Source organism: Manis javanica, chromosome 1 (genome assembly GCF_040802235.1).
Source record: "Manis javanica isolate MJ-LG chromosome 1, MJ_LKY, whole genome shotgun sequence".
NCBI classification, from domain to species: Eukaryota; Metazoa; Chordata; class Mammalia; order Pholidota; family Manidae; genus Manis; species Manis javanica.
Window position 1 is genome coordinate 65,383,833 of NC_133156.1, and position 27,533 is coordinate 65,411,365.

Sequence of the window (27,533 nt, forward strand, 5' to 3'; positions counted from 1 at the left end):
ACATTTCTGTAGGGTTAAGAAACCTGGACTATCCCATGGAATAGAGCCACACTTTCACTTTTTTAAACCTTGCATAAAGCATTGTTTTGCTGATAGGTGGGAAGAGTTTTTGTGCTTTTGGGTTTTATTTTGGTTTTTCAATGTAGTAAAGAGGGAAGCCCTAGTTATACTGACCTACCAAGGCACACCCTCTTAGGTTCGCTATAAAGGTTTAAAGTTATTTCATGTGTTCAGGTCACAGATTGTAATCTGCACTGCATACTCAACATTATATGTTTATATTCATTGTTCATCCATTTTTCTAAGGATTTGAGTATAACAGTCAAACAGTATCATGAGGTGTCAGTCATGTTATTATTGTTACAGCTTTTCTGGTGATAGGAGGTGAGGATGTAGTGGAGAATTTGATGGGGAAGAGAGGTCTTTATTTTTTATGTAAGTACATTTTATATTAACTCACAGAATGTAGCTCAAACAGTAGCTAAGGCTAATTGTCCTTCTCCAAGAGCTGGTGAGAGACTCTCTTCAGTTTTCCCTGTGCAGCTTATCGGTTGTTGCTGTTTAGTTATCCCAGTGTGCCCTGCAGTGATTTTGATGTCCTGGATTTTTTTTACTTTTCCTGCATATAAACCTGAAAGCCCTGTACTAACTCCAAGAAGTTCTCCTGCTGAAACATTTTATCTTACCTTGTGCCTGTTGTCCTGCAGGTTCATCGGTAAAATCAGTTCCTCATGCGGCAAATCAAGTTCACCAGGCTTATAGTGCATTCATCTCCACTCAAAAACCCATAGAACAGCAGTGTAAATATAACATGTCACTTTTCTCACACCACCTTTCATGAATCAGACATAAAGTCTCTCAAGAACCCATGGTTTTTCTAATGAACTGGAGTTACCTATGTGTACTCTACTTGTGACATGCACATTTGCAATTGGGGGCCACAGGAAGGACACCATTTCCTGGATCAAACCACAGAGTGCAAATATTGTGCCCTAAATAACACACTAGTTACTGTAAATGTCAGTAGAGGGAGTTTTCCTGACTTTGATTTAATGAAAGCCTACAGCCAAGCCAAGCTGTTAGCACTTCTTAACTGCTTGTCAGAGTGAACAGGGGAGATGGGGAGGGCCAAAAACATCTTTTCTGTATACTTTTGTCTTAGAATTAAGAGTTTTCAACAGGTGTTGAATAATGGCACTAGGGGTCCTTTACAGCTTGATGTCTTTTAGGTGATGAATTTGTAAGTTCTCCAGGACATGGATCGGAGTTACATGAGGAGCCTCATGTAGAGTTAGTTTGGAATTTTCATCTTGAATCCTCTCACCTGCAAAATGAACGTTTTAGTTTTCTGGGCTCCCCACGAGGAATAACAAAAGATAAAGGAGCGAGAAGGCACATTGAACAGCGGTCCTCTCTTTGTCACTGAGGGTATTACCAAACTAATTGTAAGCCATGTGTGTTTTGATTGATGTCATCTGCTTTTTCTGAACAAAGAAACCACTTGAAGCAAACACACAGGGAGGAAAGTATGCAGCGCTCATTTCTGTGATTTTTGTCATTTCTAGAATGCGTTGGCAAACATATGTGATTGCTAAGGGTCTTTACCACCCTTGGCTATCCCTTTGACATTATGCTGTGTGCACTGAGGGGAGATAATCTTTCAAATGCAGGGAGAGTTTACAGTCTTATTACCTTGAGGAGGGGAAGAAAGTTTCTTCCTCAAATGATTTATAACTTGAAACATGTTGCCATGTTTTGGTAAGCCCACTTTATTAATTCCATCCTTCTCTGTGGCAAATTTTTAAAAATAAATGTACCATTGCAACATAGTATTTTCTCAATAGCATATTGTACTTATAATAGCATGATGGAAGTTGCTGGGCTTGGTTTAGTCATAGGGAACACGGAGCCAAGTTCTGAGTGAACCCTCTAATTGAATTACCTGTGAAGCACTGACAGACGGGCTTTCAGGACAAAGTTTTGCCTTCCCCAGCAGAAACAGCCGTGTTTATGTTGGCCTTGTGGCTATCTGTTACTGGATTTGCCAGCACTTTTACCTTAGGCTCTGCGGTGGCCCTTTCCCTGCAGTGGAGAAGGAGTAGCTCTATGAAAGCGGAGCCTCAAGCATTACCTTCTTCTGGAGAAAACTCATAGCAGATCAAGTTATATTAAATAAAAAAGCCACTGAAATAAAAATCCAAAGTATTTTTATTTTTCTATGGATTACCAACATTCTTGCATGAGTCTTTCTTAGGAAAGTAGCTCTTTCTATAGCATTCTTTGTCAATCTGAAAGTATTTTTGTTTTAACTTCCGGGAAGAATTGTTCAAGAAAGAATTTATCATGACCATTTGCATTTGAAAACGAAGAGTAACCTCTGTTGTTCTTCTCTCTCTCTCTCTCTCTCTCTCTCTCTCTCTCTCTCTCTCTCTCTCTCTCTCTCTCTCTCTCTCTCTTGTCCTCCGTTTTGTCTTACCCGCAGCCTCAGCAATCCCCGATAATGGAAGGAGGTCCTGCCTAAAGCTCAAAGTCTTTGTGAGACCGACAAGTAAGTTCCCTAGAATGAGCTTCCGAGGGTGGCTTCACTGCGCATGCTTTACTGTGTGGTCTGGTTCACAGCGGTGGAACCTTTTTTTACTGTTAAACCCTGTGTGGTATCTGTTTTGTATATCAACATCCATGTTTTGGTTTTCATCGTATTTTTTCTCATCATTCTTCACGATGCCTTTAAGTTCACGGCAGTTGCTAACTTGTTGTTTCTTAGACTGTTGTACGTGCACAGCAAATGGGAACGATGCTGGCATTTGGATACATGCCATTGATTATAGAACTCTCTCTACATAAGTAAAAGGAAAAAATAGAAAGAAAAAAAGAAATGGGAGTTTAAGGGTATCTTCACTAACATATTTGGCTGTTATCTCTATTTTTGTTATAGATAGCTGTATGAAAACTATAGGTGTTCATGATCGTGTTTTCGATGTTAACGACAAAGTAGAAAATTCATTAGAACCAGCAGGTTAGTATGCTTAGAGAATCTCTTTTAACAAATGCATCTCTCTCTGGTGCTTCAGTACTTTTTTTTCCTTTCTTCCTCTCTGCACGTTTGCATGTTATAGTTTCTTTGCTTCTGCTCATTGCTAGCAATGCTAATATTACTTATATTCTACCTCATTCCTCCAGTATCTATGTGTAATGCATGTTAGATAAAATGACTTTTCTTTTTTTGGACATGGGTTGGATATAATGCAGTATCCTAATATAGAAGCCCCATCAGAATGCTAAAATCTCACTACTTTTTATCATATCCTCTGAGCATGCTGGTGAATCCTGTGAATATTAATGGATCTGTTTTCATAAAAGTCAGAAAAAGTTTCATATATGCTTATAAAATTATTTTATATGATGTCCAAATCTATGAACAAGACTTGCACAAAATAGCAGCTAATTTAGTTTTCTCTAGAAATTCACATGCATCATTGATCTAAAGAACTTTATTAATTGTGCTGTCACTGTCAGTGGCAGTTGGCCTGACGTATCATCATGTGGCTTGCTAACACCACAGATTCACATACCTGCTGCTTCCACAAATGTATCAGTAGTCTGTGGGTTTCTTGATTACTGAGGCAAAATAAGTATTAAGGATAAATAGGCTTTTTCCTACTACTAGTGTCCCCACACAAGCACTTATTGAAGCATTCACACTATATCACACTGGATATTGTAAACTATCCATTTGGAATTCAATCTGGCTGTCGGTGCAGCTGGACTGAGTGCCCCCATCTCCTCGCTATCCCCTGGTTTCCTCTCCTTTCCCTACTTACCCAAGATCTCATCTCCTGTGAGCATCTCATAGCTTAAGGGAAATAAAATCATTTCTGCTCCACAAAAGGTGTGAGTCCCCCTTATGTAAACAAATTACCTTCCCCCCATTTATTTGCAGTGGGACTTCTCTTTCTTATTCTTATTCTTATTCTTATGGTCCTGGAAATTAAAGGCTGTGAGGTCTACTTGATACTTTGAGTAGTGTTACTGGGGCATACAGTCAGTGAGCCTCAGGGAGACTTAGCCTGCGTAGCTGAGCTGCCTCAGGACAGACAATAGCTTTCACACCCTCACTAACAGGAGAGTTAGGTTTTCCCCCCAAGCATTCTTATTTTTCTAAGGCAGGCATCTTACCCAGAGCGCTAATGAGAAGTGTGTACTGTAAGCTCTCAGAGGCCTTAGTGACTCCCAAGGGATCAGTTAGCTACTTATGAATGAGTGCTGACATGGAGACATTTTAATTGTGTCCAGGAAACCTGGAAGCATGACTGTGGCTTTTCAAGGTACCAGACTCCTCCTACACAAGCTCTAGGACTTTCGCTGTTAATAAGATCTGTGAGTCAGATGGGATCTCTTTTAAGACCACAGAGGCTAGCTAGGCTGTACTCTTCCTTTTATAACTGAGACTTGCCCGGGCCACACAGCTAGTTAGAGACAGATCCAGGTTTAATATTCAGATCTCTCAACTCCCATGTCAATGTTCTATAAAAGGATTCTCTTACTGTTACTAGACATGTAGATGTTTATAGAACGTGACTCTTCTTGGATTTGTTAATAAGTCATATGTAGAATGACCAGCAGAGTTAGGCATGTTACAAACATAAGTTATCCTGAATTAAGAGTTTTTGATGCACATTGTTGCAAAATCTGGCATATCTTTCCAGTGATGTTTTTTCCAGATAAACTGAAGTGCATGTCAAGAAAGCAAGAGGCTGTTTAGACACAGATTGCATATTTTTCTCTGGTAATGAAGAGGCACAGTGAAGACTATTCTGACATTAGGAAAATTACCTTTGAATTCAACTAATGATAAAATGCAAGCTATTAAGATGTATTCATACATGAGCATATTTAATTGTCTTTTGGGAAGCAGGCTTTTTTTCACTGAGCATTTAAAATCCACGGTGGCCCCCTAATCTATGCACATGTAACCGATGGAAGTTTGCAAAAGTTTGATGGAAAGGTGTATGTGTTGCAGAGTGGACATATAGTTGTGCATGGAGGAAAAGCTCTTTCAGTCAGTCATGATTATATTTAAGGGCTTTCTAGTGAGCATCTTCACTAAAAAAGACAAGGCTGACCTATGATCCCTGGCTGTACAAATGCAATAGTAAATATGAATATCTTATTCCATAGGAAATTCAGTCAGACTTGTGGTTCTGCACCACTGTTTTGAATGGTTTCTGTGTGTAGACCCAGACTTTATGAATCCAGCAAGCCTCAAAGGATCCCACTGCATGCTCTCAGTGATGTGTACTAATTCACCTGTCTCTGGAATGTATTTGTCTTTTTTGTTTGCTTACACATCCTGTCTGCCAGTTTTCTATCATCAGGGATACAGGATGATCTCAGGCAGACATGTGACATAATATGCTCCAGAATATTGCTAGTGTTGAGCATTGAAACCCTTGTGTAGTGCAATCCTATAGCCAGGAAACAAGACTTGATTTGGCTTCTACTTGATTTGGCTTCTGAAGAAGAATATTTTCTTCTTCTAACCCACATTGACTGTTACAAGTGTTAGAAATGTTCATGTTTAGGCGTAATTTCTATTGGGATAGACCTTGCTTTTGAATTCCTTCTCTGAATTCTGAAACTATACAGATTTACCCAAATGACAGCCAGTTTCTCATTTTGCTTCTCAGGGGCGATAGAGTCTCCTAGCTTTGAGGTCCTGTTTAGTCAAACAATGCTTTGTAGAATCCTGAGCCAGGACCAGCATGTTGCAGGGAGAAGAACCCACTGTACCCTAATGGGACAGATTTTTCCCTTTGAGGGCAAGACAGGACTTACTGGTTGCTTAGAAAAGACCAAGTTCCAAAAATCATCCATGATTAGAGGACTGAAAGGCGCATTTAGTCTCATACATTACTTACTTGAAAAACAGAACTTTCCTCTCACCATCTTGTGAGGTTACTTCACCCTGACTTGTGCTGCATGCCTGGAGCAGTGGATCACACTTGCTGAGCACACAGGAAGTGGGAGGGCCCCAGAGGGTGGGACCCCTGCAAGCTCACACCGAGGGCCAGAGTGTTACTTGGGCATCTTTTGTTAGTACACTTGTGAACTTTACAAGGAAGAGGACTGGGTTATATGTTTGTAAAAATAAGATGGAGAAGAACCCAACAGCTAATGCAATTTCAGGTGTATAAGTATAGGTGGTATTTCAAAATGAACTCTGGAATCCTCAGTTTATGGTTCTTTCTCAGTTAAGCCTGCAGTACTCTGTTGTTCTGATTGACAGCATATTGGTGCTCTTAAGAAAGTGATGTGGATTTTAATTTCAGGGCTATTAGGGCATTTACTTCTGCCTCTTGTTAACTACAAATTTAATACATTTGCAAGACTGAAAAAGAGCAAGGAGAAGAATGCACAATTCTTCTATATCATTTGAGGCTCTACATCTCCCTCTGCATCCGTTTAACTTCCCATTCTTGCTTCCTAACCTTTTCTAGTCTTCTAAGCTAATAGCCAGTCCATGCAGGTTTGCTAAGGTCCAAGAGAAGGGGGCAAACTTGACACAGGCATGCAGCAGCTTCTACATGAGGGCAGGCTGAGATGATAACAGTCTATTCCAGGGGCAGAATTCTCCACACAGAGAAGCTGTATTTCTTCATCTTGGGAACAAATGTGATTAACAGAAATAGCCCACATGCTGTGAACCTGAAAAATGGTCACTTTAGGACGAATAATAGGGAATGTGACTCTGCCTAGTGAAGAAAAAGCATCATTTTGACAGGTAGTGTGGCATGAATATATAAACAAGTTTAAAATAATAGGTAGTTAATCCACTAAGGGGTTTGATGTGGGTCATTCAGAGAGATGTTTAGGGATTATCCTTTGAGAGCTACAAAACTGAGAACAACCACTAGAGTCTCACTTGTTCCCCTTCTGTCTGATTGACCACTGAGCGAATCTAAAGTGACAATCACTGAGCTCTAAGAGGAAGGTCCCCTGATTCTGAAACACAGTCTCCCACAGAATTCCACTGTTGGCCTCAAGAACGTGTAGTTCAGAGATCACGTTAGACTGAAGCACAAGTTAGGCCAGGTGAAAGGAACGAGGCAGGCAACACTGGAGCGCATAGTACAGCTCATAGGCAAGGCTCCAGTCTATCTTTGGGTGCTAATTGCTACAAAGTTCCTGGTGGAAGCTAAGCCTGTTAATCATGCAGATCCAGGAAGGCTACCCAAAGCCAGAGGCAGCTTGGTAGAACGCTGTATAGCTAAATAAAAGGAGCTTACCTCACTTAATCCATTTTCTTTAGAGGAAAATTTGCATCCATGCTGATAATTTATGTGCCAAGCTTCAGCCTGATAAAAATAAAAATAGTCAAGTTCAAGTAATTTAATCCTGGAGATACAGGGTTTGTAATGGAAATAGCACCATAATTGATTCCTAATTGTAGGCAAACCAGTGGGCACTGAGGTTTAGTGGGCATTATATATAATTTAAAATGCTGTTGCTTTGGCATTTAATTTTTTGTCTTTGAAAATCCATCTCGGCATCCAACAGCCAGGCATCTAACACTAACGCTATAAAACTGCTAGAAAGAGGAAACTGGGCGGTTAACCATTAATACGTCGACGTAACTGCACCCAGCCCCTGCCCTTCCAGACATGTTTTTCTGTGGCATCTTGGGTTGAAAAGGTACATTTAGACATCTCGAGTTTGCGCAAGGTGCATCTGACAGCCAGCAAACAGAAGTAGCTCACATGTCAAAGGTGACAGTGTGCACAGTTTTTCCCTTCAGTTTTTAAGCAAAGTATTAATATTGCTGGGATAGTCCAATTTTCTCTGCCTCCTTTGTTTGCTGTAAATAATGAGTGATTATGCAGACATGAAAGTCAATGGTGGCACAAGGTTCATTACCCTACTTTGCAGAGGGTGGCGAGGTCTGTGAACAGCAGGCTGCTGCAAGAGAGTTATTAAAGATGTGAGATCTCACTGGGATGTGTGCTTTCTGTTTGAACAGATGACACCGTACATGAGTCAGCCGAGCCATCCCGCGGCGAGAACGCGGCACAAACACCAAGGATACCCAGCCGCCTTTTGGCAATCCTACTGTTCCTCCTGGCGATGCTTTTGACATTATAGCACAGTCTCCTCCCGTCACCTGTCACAGAAAACATCAGGGTCTTGGAACACCAGAGATCCACCTAACTGCTCATCCTAAGAAGGGACTTGTTATTGGTTTTTTGGCAGATGTCAGATTTTTGTTTGTTTCTTTCAGCCTGAATTCTAAGCAACAACTTGGGGCCAGGAGGGGCTAACGAACGTGGTTGCTGCCTCCCTCACTACCGCCCCCCACCCCCAGCCCCTGCCCCTGACTTCTCTCACCCTTTCCAAATTAAATGGACACCAGATGAAAAAGCCAAATTGTAGGGACACCAGTGGTCGTCAGCTCCCGTGCAGTCTCCTCTAAGCGCTCACCACCGGTACTGCCCTGGGTCTGCGGTATACGGGCCGGGAAGAATAGTGGCAGCTGCAGCCAGTGACGGCGAGGCCCAGGAGGGTTTCACTCTCCCACACGATATTTATGCCTCTCATTCAGGACTGTAAGATGATCGTGCGGGGCATCGTGTCACCATGACAAGCCCAGAGGGGAGGTATTAGGAATAGATATAATATTACACCATTTCCTCTAGGAGTATATAAATGAACAGGCTTCTAAAAGGTTGAGACACTGTTTTTTTAGAGATGACTGTCTTAAAGCATTCTTGACAGCAAAACTTGTGCTCCGTAAAAGAAGCCTTTTTTCTATGAGGTGGGTCAGGTGCTGGATTGCTAGCACAGAGCAAGTGTGAAAACAGAAAACGAGGTGTGGTGGGGGCATATATGTGTGAGTGCCTCTAATTGTTTTGGTGACTGGGCAGTGCACACCAGGGTTTTTGGGTTTTTTTTCCTTTGAATACAGATCACCATGGTGCTACAACTTTTTTTCCTTTTTTTTTTTTTATTTTTAGAAATTTAAAAGAGGCATTTTTATGAATAAAGTGACCTTCCCCAAGGCTGACAAGCCAGGGTTGATGAGTGTATAATGGAATATTCGGATACTCCTCTGGGGGCCAGTGTGTACCAAGGAAAGGATGTCAGTGGCCAGAGGAGATGTGATTTGGCTTTGCTGGGGTGCCAGTGTGCTGTGGCCTTTCCGACTCCCACCCTAGTACCCGCGTTCTGCTCCACACTCCGTGACTACAGGGGCTCAGACACAAGCCCCTGTCATCAAGAGAGTCAGTCAGCACTACTTGGGAGGGCTAAAGGGAAATTTGGAATAAAATTTCCAAAGTTTGAAATAAAAAAAAATTCAAGCATTGATTTTATATTCTTTCCCTTTCTGACACAGCCTGAAGCGTAGGGGGAACGTGTTTATCTGTGGGAGATAAACAAGGTGGAGTCCCAAAGACTTTAACAAAATATTTTTTTAAAAATCCACTAGAATAGAAAATACATTATTTAGATATACTTTATGCTGAGAGTGAGTATATATGCTTGTCCTATTTAAACTTGTGAGAAAAAGTGGTATCCCTTGATACATTTAGAAATATTGGGGCTATCTTGTTTCATTGTTGGGGTGGGACGGAAGGAGAATAAACACAGAAGGACCCTGTTTAAGAAATCTTAGCATGGCCAATAAGGGATGTTTCCAGTTGATTACCAGGAAATGCAAGCCTTGGGGGTTTTTAGTGGTAAAGCTGTCATGAACTTTGAACTCCAAAGCCTAGACAGGGAACAGTGTCAGACCAATGGAGAAGAAGCCTAGCCTTTTTTGCTATTGTACCACATGTCAATAGAAACCATGCCTTTCAAAACAAAACAAAATATAAATGCAATGATCATGTGAGATGTGAAAATTTAGAAGCACTCCAGCAAAATAGGGATTTTTTTATATATTTGGTTTTTTTAAATGTATATGTAAGAAAAGGGGGGGGGCTCATACTATGGACACACTTCATGAATGGGAATATGCTAAGAATTGTGAATAGTTCTGAATTAGAAAAATATGTGAATGAAAGGCAGCTGTAAAGGTCCTACACCCTGGAGAGGTGTACACATGTTGAAATGCAATCTGGGCTTACCCCGATCCGTTTGGAGTGGATGTCCCTGCTGGGCCTGCTCACACTTGGGACCAGCCTCGCAGATACAGCCAGTCCTGTTCCCTCAGCCATCAGAACTTCTCTGGAGTGACAGAGCCTTATCACAGAAGGCAGCCACCATTTCACTGAAACAAACGTTCACAGCATTGGATTATTTTTTCCTTTAACTATTTATATGCTCAGTACTCTAAGTAACAGCCAGTAATGCTTCTTTTATCAACAGTTACAGGCTTGTTGGTCCACCGGGATTTGGATAGGGCAAGGGGAAGATACCTTCTAAAATGGATCCATAGTCAGAACCCAAATAATACTGCATGTTCTATAACTGTAAGGAAATCAAATGATCCTGTAATAATTCCAGTTAGTCATAACTACATTAGCAGTGCTAATTTCATTTTAGAAATGGTGACTTCTGTGATTTTTCTAGCATTTGTGTCTAACAAATGGTAAAATAATTACTCATGGCCCTCTCTGCCATTGCCTCTCATTTTTCACAGTGAAATTAGACCCCTTTACTTCACCATTGTGCCACTACAAACTTAAAAAGAAAAAAAAAAGCAAGACTATCCCCACCAGTAGACAATGTGCTTCTCTACCTATAAGTGATGTAATTGTAGGTAACACTAGCGGAGAAGTTTCCAAGAAGATGATTGGTATCAGACAGTTGTCATGTCATCAAAAAGTGCTGGTGGCCTGTTGCGGTGGTGTTACAACCCTCTGGGGGCTTAGAAGTATGTCAATGCAACTTTGTAGCAGCTTTTAATTTCAAAAACAATTCAGAAGTGTAAAGGGCAGTCTTAGCTGCCTCTCAGCCCCAGTTAGTCAAACCCCAGCGACCTTTGCCCCTGGTTACCAAGGGCTTTGCAACATAAAGCAGGGAAATAAGGATCTGTCTGTCTAGTGGATACCGTGTATCCTTTAATAGACAAGGTAACAGTTCGTGTTAGTTTAGACTATTGTTTTGTACTGTACTTTCTTGGGTGGCAGAGGAAAAAAAAAGTAAAACATTAAAAAAAACTGCAGTTCTTTAAATTCTGTATTATTAGCAACCTCTGTTGTATATAGTGTTTGATAATAAAATATTAATTTGATTCTTATGTCTTTTGTAAGTGAGAACAATAGTCTTTCAGGATACAAACCATGCATTGAGGCTGAGATGAGTCATAAATGGCTGAGACACGGCTCCATACAGGACTCACGTGTGATCATCGCCCTCCCAATCCTCAAGACTCCATCATCCTGAGACCTGGAACAACATGACTTTTTGATCAATATTTTGTCCTCAATGTTTTCAAGGTCTGATGTTGGAGCCCTGTGGTGTTTCCCACCCTTATCCCCCACCACCCAGCATGTTGGTTTGATAAGGTTTGGAGCATTTAGCAACAGTTCTATACCTTGGTTTTCTGTTTGTGGTTGTTTTCATAGACTGTTTCAGTTTTCCCCAGGAAGTCTTTGCAGCCCACACGTGGGAAAAGTTGCAAACCAGTCCATTTAGGAAGGTTAAATGGGGGTTATTTCCCTCTGTGTCATTGTGGACAGGAGAGTCACACAGTACCTGTGGGCTTTCAGGGACTTAATTTTTCTCTGGTGCCTTAGCAATGGGCAGCAGCCATTTGTATTAGTTTCCTCCAAATTAGTAAAGCAGTTTAAACTCCTCTCCATTCATTGCTCTCAGAGCTGTGGTCACTAGTTTTTCTTTTGAAAACCACCTCCACTAACACCCCCCGTTTGCCTACCCTCCCCCCCTTTGTTTCTTATGTTTTACTCTCTCCCTCTGTTTTATTTTCCCTCAGAACCGTGAATGGGCAGGTCTGTCTCTGGTTTGGCATCACTGAGTTTTTCCCATGCATTTGCCCCAGAGCTGCTCGGATGTGAGACAAATCTCCCTACAATGGGCTTGCTCCCATTGTCTGTACAGTTTAATAGATGCTGGCATGTTGGAGGTTACCCATGAGTCAAAATCCGCTTTCCATGCTTACTCTTGACACCGCATTGAAGCCACTCATTGTGTGTGCGTCTGGGTGTGAAGTCCAGCTCCGTGTGGTCCTGTGCTCGTGCTGCCCTGCTTTGCAGTTCCTTTGCACTTACTCATCGAGTGCTGTTTTGAAATGCTGACATTATATAAACGTAAAAGAAAATGTAAAAAAAAAAGAAAGACACACACAAACAAATCCATACGATCTGTATTTGTATATACACGTGTCCGTACAAGTATACCTAAATAAAAATTAAAGATTTTCATCATTTTAATTGGAGCCCTCCTTCTACTTCTTTGTTCCTTGAATGACGCCTTTATTTCAGGGGATACTTGTACTCTGCTGATTTTTCAAAATCTTGTGGGCAGAAAGGAAAATACAACCTGCACAAGGGAAGGCCTGAGCTCAAAGAATGCAGGGTTAGAAACGGCCATGTATCTAAGCACATTCCAGTTATTTTGATGAGGAAATGGTGAGATTTCAGCCTTGTCTCTGTATTTGAGCCTTGACATACAGGCACCATGACAAGCCCTGCATCATAAAACAACTGTTAAATATGAGAGCTAAATACAAATTATGTTCTTTCACTTCACGTATTTTTTCACCCCATCTTTCAGAAAAAAATAATAATCACTTCAGTATAACCCCAAACCTCAATTCTCACATCAAGGAAATTAACATACCACTGTGTGACCTTGGACAAGTCACACAATATCTTTGAGACTCAGTTTCCTTATCAGTAAATAATGGGGTTGTATAAGTGATATGATTTTCTGAATATTGCCCTGGCTGGGCACTGCAAAGCCCATCTTGCATCTGAGGGATGTGAGTTTTTGTCTTTGATGATGACATTGCTATAAGCACGATCTGAGAATTTCGTCTGTAGTGAGAAAAAGCATCAGATACCTCTATAATAGACACCTAATGCATTTCAAGACTTGGCTTTAATTATAGCATGTTAACATTAAATTCACTGAAAGCTTTTTATTATATTATTGTTTGACAGGGCACTAAACATTAATTATAACTTACTGTAACCTTTTTTGCTAATGAAGAATGACAGCTTTATAGAATGAGGGACAACTCGTATTTTTTTTAAAAAAAAAAGGACTACCTGTGTACCTCTGTTATATTTTCAAACCAGAACAGCATTATGTTGTCATTATCATCGTCACCATCATCATCACAAGCATTTAAATGACCATGACATTGTGCTCAGTGCTGCGCAGAATGAAGTTAATGCTTACAATCTGTGCTTTCAAAGTTTACGACATAAGGCAGATATTATGTGTAAGCATGACATAGTAATGATACTATAAAGTAGACGAAATGTAAAGTTCAAGCATTTATATTATGCCTAAATAAGGGGAGATAGGTACTTTAACAAAAAACAAAAGTGAATGAAAAGGTTGGGAGTTTTAAGATGAAGCTTAGACTTAAAGGAGATCATTTTTGCAAATAGTCAAAATGGGGTCGGGAGCTTGTTACAAATTAGAAAACTTGGTGAGTTAAAAACCATTGGTTTTAAGAGAATTGTGAAATGTATGGAATAAGTTTTCATAGTAGCTACAAAGCTGACTATGGAAATGAGAAAACCCAGGACATCCGAGTGCCACTGTAGCAAATATATGAGGATATTGGCCCAGAGCAATCAGCCTAGTACCCTAAGGAAGCAGAGGAAGTGATGAAAAGATGTCAATTTCAGATTCTGGTTTGAAGAATAATAGAGCTGCTCCTGAAGCTAAGTATCTACACTAAACGATGAGATTTGCTGAATCTCAGCCAAGGGGAAGTCTACACAACACTCAGATCAGAGAAAAGGGATAAAGTGGAGAACATGCAAAATCAGGGTCTAGCATTTGAAGGGGATGGTGAATCTCTGATGAAGAGTCCAGTTCCCCATAGATGGCTGCACATTCCATTGTGAAAGAAGGCTGGACCGGAGATGGGACAATGAGCAGGGCTGCATAAACCGCACTGCGTTTGGTAACAAAACTTTTGAATGCTTGCGTCATCTAAAGTGTTACATGAAAAGAATCATAGGGGAAATTTTGATGAATAAAAGACATGTATTTCAATCTTTTATCCTACTGATAATGATTAGAATTGTATCTCTTATTACAGGAATGTACATAACCTAAGAGTCATAAAAAATGTTCAAGATAATTCTGATTAATTGCTCATTGATCATTCTAACAATTTCTAGGAAGTTTTTGCAAAACATTCTTAGTGTTTGCAAAGCTTAGTTTCATATTATGCTGATGACATAAGCATCCTTCAGGGGAGCACTGGCAAAAATGCTGTGAAAAGCATTATGATTTTTGCACTGTTCCTCTGGAAAAGAAATGTATCTGAAAATGATTATAAATAACTAATCACGACAAAATTCTCCATCAGTTTGATATATTCTGTTGTATTAGTCAAGTTGTTCAGGTTAAATACATGTGTGCCTCTTTTTAAAATGGAGTTTAAGTGCTGATGGACCCTGTGAGCAGTAATTTGCAATAATTGTGTGTCCTTTTTTTTCCAATATAGATGATAAATGAATGCACAAAAAGAAAAAAAATAAGAATTGCATTGTCCAAGGAACTGGTCAAGGACATCACCAAGTGTTTATTTGCTTTGGGGGAAGGGTGATTAGCTAAACCACTCGTAAAAAACAGGGGAAAAAACCCCAACAAACCATAGCATCTAAGTAAAAACAGTAAGCTTGTGTAAGTGTTGCTCCATTGCAAGTTCCCTCCCTTCCTTCCCTTTCCCAAACAGAAAGCAGCCTCATATTCAGCATATCCCAACATAATGACCCTTTTGACAGTTTACATCAGACTGTCACACTCTTCCTAAGAACTTCAGTACGTTTTAAGAGTAAAATACGATTTCTTTAGTTTTCATTAAAAAACACCCCCGGCTCCATTCTGAGTGCCCCATAGTTCTGCCAGCTTACTCCCAGGAATGGCATTAGCAAGGATCTACTCTGAAGGAATGTCAACGAGACGGTGCCACCCATTTCAAATAAAGAGAACTTTCAGCTCCTCTTCTTGCTGTCTGCTTTATGACTCAGTTTCATTCCCAGATACAAGGTTTTCTATAAACATTAGTAAAAGAAACGTTTTTAGGAACACAACCCTTATCACCACACCCTGGGACAAGGATGCCAACACCAGAGGTGAAGGGGGGACATGGGAGGACCTGACAGTCTGGGGCAGAAGGACTACCTCATTGATGCTGTCAGTCAGAGTTAATTCAGAGGAATTCAGTCCAGTGGATGGCTCTCTAAGTCAATAATGTGCTTTGAAATCTCCTGGATTTTAGTCATGATTATTCAAGCAAGAACTTCATGTCACTTGGTAACACATGGATGCTTGTCAGTCTTGACAAGAACACAAAAGAGAGGGACAAAAAAAAAATCTCTAAGACTGATTACAATGGGAAAATAGAACAAAATATATTTGCATGTTGTTTTGTTCTCAGGGCCAGGTGCTCCCGCACACTGCACACAGCATCTGAGATGCAGGTAGCCAAAAGCATTTTCTTTCCTTCACAGCCATGAAACAAGACACCAAAATAAGAGAAAGAACATGTTCCTACACACATCTTAGAAAATGCATTTTATCAGCACCCTAGAAGCCTTGCCTTTTTGTGTTCAGAGTTTGTTCTTTTTAACCAGAAAACAAAAAAACAATTTGTGTAATCCCAGAGTGTGGAATATGTTACTCCTCTGAAAGTTGTGCTTTGCTTTCCTAGATCTGGACACATTTTCTGCAGTAGACAGAATGAGAAGATCTGTGTCTTTTTAAAATTTGTTCCTAAAGACAGCGTGCCAGCCACAAAGCTGACTCCATTTAATTCTCCTGCAGGGAGTCAATGTGTTCCTTCTCCTGGAAGATGCAGGTCCTTTAAATAGTAATAGGCTTTGTTGTCTGTCAAGAGTATTTCATCCCAAGATCTTACAGGCATAAAGAATAAAATGTAAACTAATGGCTCTTTGCAATGTGCTTGAGAACAATTAAATAGAAAGGAGAATTGTCACCATTCTTCCCTGGAAAACAGAGAAGAAAGGGACTTAACTCAGGTAGCCCAGAGAAAGAACTAGAATCAAATTGATCTGATTTGGACAGAGGCCCTAAGTATGTGACTCTTCATTCCTAAGAACTACAGCTGAAGGAAAACAAATGGCATATTTATCCCCTCTTTAAGAAGTTTTGAATGCAGTGCAACTGGGAGAAGGTGCTAGGCAACTTCCCACATTTTTCTTGTTTGTGAGTCACTGGTTTTCTTACAAATGTAGATTTTTCAAATGTAACTTTAATTATATACTTTCTCAAGCTAGCCCTAGTTTCTGCACATATTCAAATTTATCTAAATTCTTAGGAAGAATTTAAGAAAATAATTTGTGTTGTCACTTCTTTCCCCCTGCCACACATTCACACCCTTGTATATTTTTTTCTAATTTTATGTATTTGCAGCACTTTTTCTTTTTTTGGCATTATCTATGCTAAGTGGTGTGATATTTCAAAGGACACTAAGGGCCACTTTAGATACATTTCAACATCAACCTGCTAACATCTAAAACCATAGGGCAAAAATGTGGTTAAAAGAAACCCTGCTAGGGGCTGGGCAGCCAGGCCCAGTGGTGTTCACAGATCTGACCACAATGGAGAATATTCCCTAGAGCCCCAGCTCTACATGAAAACCTGTCTATGCTGACAGGAGCGCCACTTAGCATTTTGAATCTCTGGTGCCTTTTTCCTGAACTCTGCTGACTTCCCCGCCCAGAATTCCCTCCCCAGTGTTCAGAAGCCAGACAGAGTCACCGTTATACCAGTGTTTGGGTCTCAGACTTTCTTGATTGGGCTAGCCGGGCTAAGTATGACAGGGTGGAACTGTGAGCACCAGAGGACAAGGTTCTGTGCCTCTAAAAGGCTGACCTCTGGCCAAGAATCCACAGAGATGACAAAAATGTACATGGGGTTGGGAATTTCTTAAATTCCCTCCCTGTCTAGGTTAGTCTGGACCAGACATTGGTGCAAATTACAAACCCCAGATTTACTGCTACCTCAAGATTTTGAGGTTAGCATGAATTAGCGTGGCCTGTATTCTGTGTGGGTCCTGCCCCTCCTTGGTCCCTGTCAGTATTCAACAAAGCAAGTTAATCTCCCTGGTAAGTGACAGCTCTGCCCCTTGTAACTGGCATGGAATCAATTTTTTAACTTGATTCAAGAAGTGAGTAGAGTATCAAGAATTCAGGACGAGCGAGGGGATTCATCAGCAAGCTGAATCAGTTTAGCTGGAACCTGTTTGGCTGTCCTCATCTCTTAGTTCTGCTTTTTTTCTTCCTTTTATCATCGATCCTCCCACAAGATTTATTATCTACTCTGTCTACTGAGGACACCAGGCTCCTTTGCTAAGTCATTCACAGCAGGCTCACACACCACCATGCTCAGGCCCAAACTTTGACAGCTCCATAGAGAGGAGGAAGAAAAAGTGGGTGAGTATTACATGTCCATAGAAATTGACCAGAACTCCCAGAATGCTCTGAGGGCAGCAAAAGAGCAGAGTAAGAAGCAAAGTCATGGTCATCAGGAAGCTTGGTGTTATTATTATTATATGCAGCAGGTATATAAAGCCCTTCAGAAGCAGCCTCCCAAGTACAGGAGTTTTCTTTTCAAGCCATATGGGAAGAACAAAGAATCTACCGCAAAGGATTTGACATTCTCTCTTTTTTTTTTTTTTTTTGGTGGGAGATTTGCAAAAGGAAAGAATGACTTTCTAAACATACAATATTTCTTCGGTTTCTAATCCCATTCTCTCCCCTGATCAATTTTATGGATGTACAGGCAAGAACTAAATAATGGCTACATTGTGGGAGGCACGCCCAGGCAGGAAGAGGCCTTTATCCAGCATGATCCTGTGCATGGTGCTGCATGCCTGTACTGCCTACTGTGGTCCCAGAATCTTGGTGCAATTGCCATTTGGAGATAGCCCCACTGGGCAATCTCCATGAGGGACTGAAGCATAGTCATGCTCTGTGCCTGCAATCCTGTGAGTGGCTGACCTATGCCTCCCACCCCAACCCTTACCCCCACCATCTGATGTCTGTCCATGGCCTTGAGGAGCACACGGTGTAGAGGGAGGAATTCATATTTTAAGGAGAGTTCATCAGCCTTCTTGCCAAAGAAATAGGCTCAGACCCCCTTGGAACCAGAATACAAATTTATATTCTCCCTCACAGCTTGTTTCCGTGGAAGCTGGCGGGGGTTTATTTAACAGTCTCCCACAGAGAGGAACTCCAGGTACCAGAGAGAACTGGAATCACAGCAAGTTTCTCATCGGAATGGATTAGCCTTGTATGGACTACATGACTGTGTCCCTCCACAATTTGTATGTCGAAACAGTAATCCTCAATGTGATGATATCTGGAGATAAGTCTTCTGGTTGGTGATTCGGTCACAAAGGTGCAATCCTTGTGATGGAATTAGTGTGTCCTTATAAGAAGGGTCAGAGAGAGCTTGCTCTCTGCTCTCTACCACGTGAGGATGCAAGAAGGCCATCTACAAGCCAGAAAGGTTCTCACCGGAACGTGGCCATGCTGGCACCTTAACCTCAGACTTCCCAGCCTCCAGAACTATGAGAAATAAGTTTCTATTGTTTAGGCCCCCAGTCGGTGGTATTTGTTATAGCAGCTCAAGGTCGCTATGACAGCTTTCACATCACTACTGACTTGCTGACTCTACCACAATAGATTGATTCTTATAGATCAAAGGGAAAGAAATGTCTTCTGGAAAGGAGAGAATGTGAGATATACCATGTCTTAGAATCCAGAACCCTCTGAAATACCCTGCTGTTGGCAGTAAATTATATCAAATCACATGCAGAAATAAAGTCATTTCACTTCACCCACACCCATAAGAAAGAGAAATATAAAGATTCACTTATTCAGTTAGCTGTAATTTATAGAGTACTTATATATGCCAGAACCTGTGTTAAACACTAAAGATATTTTTAAGAGAAGAGGCTTCACCCAGGTAAAGCTCACAGTAATCATGGGCTATACACACTTGCCAGTTACAATTGGTCACAGCCACAGTCCCCTTTAAGGAAAAGAAAGGAGGCAGTCCTCCGAAACCACAGCACATCCCTGGTCATAGCTGATTGGACAAGATGTGGGCACCTGACTCAGCAGTCAGGCCACAGGCTAGTCAATGCCCTATGTGCGTTCTGGCACAGAAAAACCCTCTCTGCCCTTACTTGCTACTTAGTAATTACCCAGGACAATTAGTATCTCCACCTTGAAAGGTAACATGAAAAGAATGAGTCAGAGGAGAGGGGTATGAACAAGGAAGGAGCAGCTATACCGAAAACGCCTTAGTAACATTTCTTCTAGAAAAGCCTTAACCTTTACTTGCTCAGTTCTGTAGAGTTGCTTTCCCTAAATGCAGAACCACTTTCTAGTTCCAGTCACTGTAATGCCTGGTCATTATCTGGCTTCTGTTTTGAAGTTTTCATGAGATTCTGACTCCATTATTGGCATAGGCATCTTTAAAATAAGTCCTCATTATTTGAGCTAGCCTGAGTAAATCATAGTTCCTTGCAAGCAAAATAGTCTATTAAACAAATAAGACAGGATAAGGCTATGAAGAAAGTGCAGTGGAAGCACAGAGGGAGTAATTAACAGTGCTAGAATTTTAAAAACCTGATTCTGAATTTCAATATGTTACAGTACTGAAGAAATTTGCCATATTTCCAAGGTCACTATATCTAAATTGACAAAATGATTTATATAAAATGACACACTTGATTTTCTTAAAGACTCAGACTTTTTGATGGGGTCAAATAGAAAATAAATAGTGAAAAGACCCCTTTTTCCTCTGATATCCTGTATCAGTTGGCGTAAGTAGAGTTAGAAGAGTAAGACTCTTATTAGAGACCATTTGAGATGTGTCAACAAACAATGACAGAAACACCAAAACATCACCAAAATGAGCTGAAGGATCAATCATGCAAGAAGAGGACCCAGTCTAACTCCACAGGAGCGGACCAAGGAGAACCTTCTTTAATTGGTCCTCTGCCTGGGAACCTGGAGTGCCCTCCCATTAACATGTGACATTTCCTAACAAAGTGGGTACACACACACACACAGCCAGTCTGATACTTGGATTGGTGGTAACTTGTTTCTACTTGGCATAAGCTTCTCAGGGAAAGCAGAACTTGCTGAGCAGTTTTGAATGTTACCAATATTCTCTGGCACCTGTTAGCCATTATGCAGGGAAGGCATCTCATTATCAAACATAAACGCTGTCAGTAATGGCGTGGAGGAATCCTAAACGAGTGCAGACAAGGGCCACAAAACATATTGGTATAAATATTTTCTCTATCAACTCGTACCGTTTAAACATTCCTTTTTAGTGTTGAGAATCCTTAAGCTGAAAAGACAGGAAAGAAATGTTTCAAGGCATGAATTTGTGGTACAAAACAAAAAAAATGCCCCCCTCTGGTTTAAATCTGTGTGCTCTGAATGGGAGGGGGTGGCAGCGGGGAAGTACATTATTCCCATTCCACTTGGCTGCTGCAGACGTTTGCTGGGCCCTCTCTTACTCCTGTGAAAAGCTCTCAGTGCTGATGCAGAGTACACAGTTTAGATAAACTGGATTAGAGGGAGAAAAAGATGTACGTAATTCTTTCTTGGACACTAAAAATGGGGTGGCCGTCGTCTGCCATAATACATCCAAGAAAAGGACCATGCTTATCTCAACCCCACCCTGATGTCAGGAATTCTACAGAATGTAAGAAGAGGTCCCTTAGCCAAAGCAGGGGCTTCATCCTGCCTTTGTAGGCTCCTGGGTAAATCCATTAGCACTGCAGCCTCCCGGTCCCTTCTCTTGCAGCACAGTGTTTACCCTTACCTTCTAGTTGACACAAAAGAACAATCAAGACAAAGCCAGGAATGTGTGGCTCTTCACTGCAAGGGAACGCCTCCCCAGCTTATCTCTTCGAATTATTATTTATATTCTGCATTTGTTTTCAGGTTAAAATCAAATAATAGAAAGGAGAAAAGCCACCCTGCATTTCCTGGGCTCTGGTCTCATTAGCCAGATTTCCTTAAAACTCTGGTACTTCAGAGAAGTTTTGCCAAGTGGCTAAATGAAATGCACACAATTGCAAAGTGTTATGAATATTTATGATGGTTTAATGACGGGATTTTTTTTTTGCATCCATGAATAATAAAGATTCTAACAAGAACAGATAACGAGATGGGGACAAACCAGTGAAGTGGTTAATACAAGAACTGCCCCTGCAGGGACCCCCTGAGAACAGCAGGAGCTGAAGGCCTTTTCTCCCTCTCTGCCAGAACCAAGTGCGAAGCAGGGGCACAGGGGTTAGCCTATTTCCCTCCTCTTTTAATAGATATCTTCAGCTAAAGCAGGCATTTTATCCCCACTTTGTGCCTAAGCCATGGTTTCTCTGGAGGTATAGCTCAGAGTGACAGATACCGTTTAAAGTGACCTTCCACTTCTAACAACAGTATTTATTTCAGCTTTGGGTCACCAGCAGAATTTGCTGCTTTGCCTTTTCTGAGTCAGTTACTAGTTAAAAAGCACTCAGTGGAGGCTAAAGCGGCGAAGCCCTTAATCTGGATGCTGCTTATTATGCCACAGGCTACCAGTATCAGTTTGGGGAAGGCCTTCGGGAGTAGTTACTAAAAGGTAAACATAGGGTTGTTATCCCCACCAATATTTCATATATTGAAGGCAAAAATTCCCTATGTGACCATGCCAGGCTGTGGCACGTAGGGATGTTCTATGTCCTACTTCCTGGTCTCTGACAGCCTGTCCTGGAACATACTGCCCTCTCACAGGAAAATCCTGGCAGGGACTCAAAGGCCAGCCATTGACATGATGGGGGCTGGAGAGAGGAGTTCTGGGCCAGCTGTCCCCTTTGTCTTAGGTGATTGACTCATGTGAGGCAAACTTTCTCTGATCTTCCAAGATCATTCATTAATTTGGTAAATATTTGTCGAGCACCTACTATGTTCCACTAAATGTTTTAAGCATGTGTGGTTCATCCATGAAGAAAGGAAAAACAATGGTCTGCTCTCAACTGGTAGATGAAGAGAGAGTATCAAAAATAAAATAAATAAGTAAATGGTGGATCCTTAGTAAAGTGATCCAGGTAACAAAGAAATAGGACTTCCACATTTATCTTTGTGATTGGCTTGCTTAAGGTCACAGATATAAAAATTCCAGAAACACTGTGTGAAAATCAAATGATATTTTTAAAGCCCTTGACGAGCTTGTATGTGAGTTTGTGTGTTTTACATTGTGTGTTTTTACATAGTGAATCTCTCACTTAAGTAATGACCATATCCTACTTAATCACCTTTGAGAATCTGAATTTCCACATATTAAGTTTGGTATACACAGGTATAAATGTCCACTCTTCATAAACTATCCTTGGAATTGGAAATCTTTAATACTAAACCATAATATTGCCTGGTATTTGGTTAACCTCCCATGTTGGAAAGTATACAACCATGCTCTTAAATGTATTGATGCAAATTTATAGGAAAACAATTCTCATCTGGAAACTCATTTAAAGAGTAAATTAGCTGCAGAGAAAGAAAGAATGTCTGATAGGCCCCTCTTTATTTGCTCTCCATCTCTATATTCCTCACCAGTATTCTCACACAGTTCAACATCCCTGCCTGCCAATTTTATTAAAGCCTGCTGTGTGGGAATTTCCTTTCTCTGCTTTACTAGCTACCAAGACAACCCCATCAACGTGATTTTTCACACATTTTCTCTTCCTGTGTTCTGCATTGCAGTGAAATTTCTTCTCCCTGACTCACTGTTAGGTGTTTCTCTTCTGAAATTACACTCACTCATAATCTGAAATAAAGTGCAAAAAGAGAAAGAAGTCACAATCGGAGAAAGACAGACTGAAGTCCTTTCCCTCTAATTACTCAGATATTAAGCAAAAGGTACACTAGAATTGCCCAGCTAACCAAGACTGAGTACCAGTGTCCACGGAATAGAAGATGTATGTTGGCACACAATACACCGCATTCCACAGCCCTTCTCCCTAATGGGGCACCTACGTCTGCCTAGATAGGAAAATCTGAGGGACTGATAATAGGTGTTTCAGAGTAAAAGCTGGACTCCCACAGGACAGACCTTCCACTGCTCCCCAAGGAATTAGAAACAGAGCTCCAGGAGGGAGAGTAGAAGGAAAGGAAGCAGAAAAGAGAAATGAAGAGGAAGGAAATCCTAATAGGAGACTAAGAAGTTTCCTTGGAAGGGAAGTCCCTGTGCATTCCATCTTATCAGCAGGAAAAAAAAACCTCAGAAGTCTCTTAGAAGAAATAAACAGTCTTCCATTTTTTATCATATAATCAAAAAGCTTAATCATAACCAAAAACTGCAATCTATGTAGGTGAATTCTAATTCCAATGTACCTCATTCCCATGTACCAGGAACCTCAGTAATATATTTGGGCGCCATGTCCATACAATGAAAAAAATCAACACAATATTAAGACAGAGAGCAGGACCCCAGGCTTGATGTCTGCTTCTGACTAGTGCAGCCTGGTAAACTCGGTCAGTTGATGATCCTTGCATTATGTCAGGAGCTGTGTGTAACAGCCAGACATGAACTCTATCATCAAGAACTTGATGTCTAAATATACAGATAGAACATCCATGACAGAGATTGGAGGAAACCAATTAAAATAGGCTGTTTGCAGGCAGAGAAAGACAAATACCATATGATTTCACTTATTTGTGGAATATAAAAACAAAACAAAATGAACAAAATAGCAGTAGAATCATAGACACTGAGAAGTGACTGGTGGTCACCTTGGTGGGGGTGGTTGGAGTAGGAGGGATGGGAAGGAGAATAAAAGGGCACAAAAATTCTCAATCATAATATAAGCGGATCCCATAGGGAATGGTAGAAGAGCATGGAGAATATAGCCAATGACTGTAACATCTTCTATGCTGACAGATAGTAACTGCACTACTTGGGGGTGAGGATTCAATAATATGGGTAATTGCTGAACCACTGTGGTATACTTGAACCCAATATTAGATTGTATATATCAACTATACATCAATAAAAAAAATTAAAAGAATAGGCTGTTTGTGTGGTTATGCATAGTCAGAAGACAGGCAGAGGAAGCCTTCCTGCTTTCTTGCTCCTTTTATTTCAGTTTACAAAGGAAGAACGGGAAGGGATGTATAGTATGTGAAGGAAAAAAAAGCAATGGGAAACCAAAGGCAGTAATGATCTGTAGGAAAATACCAGTACCAGTTTATGTCAACAATTTCTATTTGACCAGCATTTAGTAAATTAAGGTAATTAATTCCTAATGGTGGCCTATTATATCATAGAAGTATTAAGATCATGGGGAAAACAGACATGGGTCAAAAACCTATGCAGAAAAAAACTTAGTTTTAAAAGGAAAGTTAATCAATCAAATAAAACAGTACCAAGTAATACCACAGTGGCAAGCTGGCTGCAGCCTAATTCTGGTTCCCTTATCCCAACCATGTGCTTCAAGATCTCAAAAGATGGGTCAAGTCTAAAATAAAGGTACCTTATGGAATTAACAGAAATCTCATGAGATAGGCTTAGAGTGACAGTTTGTCTTCATCCCTTCAAGGGTCTTAGTTGTAGCTGAACTTTCCATCTTCCTAAAAATCACGTGTGAGATTCTGGTTTTGATTAGATTCTGGGTACAATTTGAGAAATCAGAGAAACGTGAATTTGAATCCTGTCTAGGTCATTTACTTACAAGAAAAAAGTCCCTCCACCTCTTTACCTATAAAGAACTTGTAGGGACACCTTTAGATGCAGTTATCGGAAGAATTATATAAGACATTGTATGTCAAGTAACAAGCATGGTGAGTGACTTACGGTAAACACTCAGCGACTGTCTCCAGAATATTTTAAACAACTAGGAAATATTTGAGCATAATAACTACTTCCTCCTACTTTGCCTTTTAGTGTTTATCTTCACCTATTTCACTACCTTTGTTTTTCCTTTAACCTGAGATGCACATGTATATATAGCTTTCCTGAATTTTACCCTGATCTCTACTGCTTGTCATACTCCCTAAAAATGGAGGAAATGATGAAAATGTTCTTGTCTGACAAAATCAGGAAGTCTCCACAAATGTAATACCTGAGATGACAGCTTTATAAAATGAAATCCATCAGAATGTGTCCCTCCAAATGAGTCTCTCGCTTCCAAACAGTCCTCTGGAGGCCAAACACATACTCCCAAAGTTGTTACATTTGTTTAAAAAGCTTTTTAAAACATTATCCTATTGTCATTGCTTTAAGAATATTTTCAATGTTCTAAGTGATGACAAATTTTTGTTCTTTGAAGATGCACTTAATTTTGAAAAATAGCCAAAAGTCCTTGAAAGCAAAACTGGTAAGTACAGAGGGTGTTCTATCTGGGTAGATATCACTGGTTTTAGGTAAAATGAGAAGTCATTGGTAAAGCATCAAATACAATTTTCTTGCATGGATTTTAGGCATTTCCAAGGGAAGGTCCGAAGATATTTTGAATAAATTCAATATTTTTGGAATCAATGTAAGTTTCTAAAATTATCCCTTTGAAGGACAACCATTTTGGCTGTTTAACTCCTTTTGTGTTTGTCTGAAATTTTCATACAGTCATCGGTCATCACTTTCTAGTCATTCCTGATATACTCAGAGATGATAACATTTCTCACATCTATAATATACCAAGTAATGAAAAATGTGTGAAAATTTAAGCAATTAGGAATGTTTACTGTGGAATGGATCAGATTTCTTATTTTCATCAGCTCAAGATGTACATTTTACAGGTTACATGAAAGTACTTGTAGCCTGATGGACACCTCTTGGTCTTGAAACTAGTTAACAAAACTTGTAAGAATTGAAGGTAGATAGCAATGAACACAGCAAACTTTCATTCCTGGACATCTTATCAACCAGAATCCTCTGCTAACCATTATTTTTTTTGGCAGTACAACGAAAATCTCCTATAATTATGGTCATTCCAAGATTTTACATTGTAACATATCTTATGAACCATCAAACAAAAATGATGTAGGTTCCCGTTTAAGACAGGGAAATAAGAGGATCCTGAATTCACCAAATATGTAGGTACATATGGAAGAGTTTCTTCTGGAAAAAAAAAACTCAAACACTAGCTGAACAATTCCAACAGACTGGGAAAACAATAAAAAAAACAGTAAAGTAGGTAAAAGAGGCTGAGACAATTTCACCACTAACCCCACCCTTGGTGCTGCTCGCAGGGAACCAAAGACCTGAGCTTTTCCCTGAGGAGCAAAGTCTCTGGGGCAAAATGTGATACACCAACTTTTAAAACCTGCGCCTGAGAAATGGGACTCCCAAATCTCTAGCTTTGAAAACCAACAGGGCTTGTGTTTATCTTTACCTGTCCACGAGACCCACAGGCTATAATGAAATAAGAAACAATTATTAAAGAACTTGTACTAGAAGACTCACAAACCCCAGGACCCTGCACAGAGGCAGCTAACTGAAAAGCACGCAAACTTTCTGTGAAAGGGGCTTATTTACTTCTCTTAAAGTGTCAGCCTGGAGGGAGGTCCTTGAATTTAATATACATCTAGAGACCTATTGAAAGATTCTCTAAGACAGGAGGCACCATTCTGCACTCTCTCCCTGCTTCACTCCAGGTTGCCTGTATTTCCTGGAAAGGAGCTCGCACCTTCACCTGGCACCCTGATTTCTATGCTGCTGCCTAGGGAACACCTCTAGATCACCTGGTTCTGATAGCCAATGGGGCCTACCTTGGTGAGTCCCACAGCATTAAAAAAAAACAGAAAGGACTGGGAAAAAAAAGACAGAAAACTTTGACCCCCAGGGCACAGCAGAAAGGCAACAGAGTGAGGCATGCAGTGTCTCTGTGAAACGGGCCTAATAAATCACTGGCACAGGTGTGGCCAGAGGCTTAGGGTTTAATTAAACTCATAGCTAAGGGCTGACTCTAACACGCTCGAGAAACCTTGGAGAGTAGACCCTATCTTCATTCTCTTCCTCTACCATGCTCCCGAGGGCCAATCATACCCAGGAGGGAGCTTGCACACACACCTGGTGCACCAGTTTTTACATCTGGCGTCCCACTTTTTGTGGCTGCTGCCTAGGGAGTGCCTCTTGATCACCTGCTCCGGTGGCCAGATGGCTTGTGATCTCAAGTTCAGTTGGATAGTAGCAAAGAAACAGTTCTTATTTAGTGATCACCCCATGGCTCAGCAGAGAGAGAATAGCTAGAAATGCTCATCTCCCAGTCTTCCACTGGAAGAGGTATATTTGTATGTTTGAAGCTGCTGCCTGAAGGTATGGCTTTCAATTGCCTGAACCTAAATGCTGACTGAAATCTTCCC

At 40.6% G+C, this 27,533-nt stretch overlaps 1 protein-coding gene across 3 annotated transcripts in view; it reads left to right on the forward strand.

The window, feature by feature from the left end:
* EFNA5 (ephrin A5) overlaps window positions 1-12,389 on the forward strand; it is a 281,772-nt gene extending 269,383 nt beyond the window's left edge. For 2 of the 3 annotated variants that reach the window (XM_017673379.3, XM_037011958.2), the window contains 3 exons: window positions 2,483-2,548; window positions 2,936-3,016; window positions 8,018-12,389. In XM_017673379.3, the coding sequence (XP_017528868.1) occupies window positions 2,483-2,548; window positions 2,936-3,016; window positions 8,018-8,139 (269 nt within the window). In that variant the 3' untranslated portion in view covers window positions 8,140-12,389. The remainder of the gene's footprint in view (window positions 1-2,482; window positions 2,549-2,935; window positions 3,017-8,017) is intronic. The other variant, XM_017673380.3, reaches the window with a different exon arrangement.
* Window positions 12,390-27,533: the final 15,144 nt, after the last annotated feature.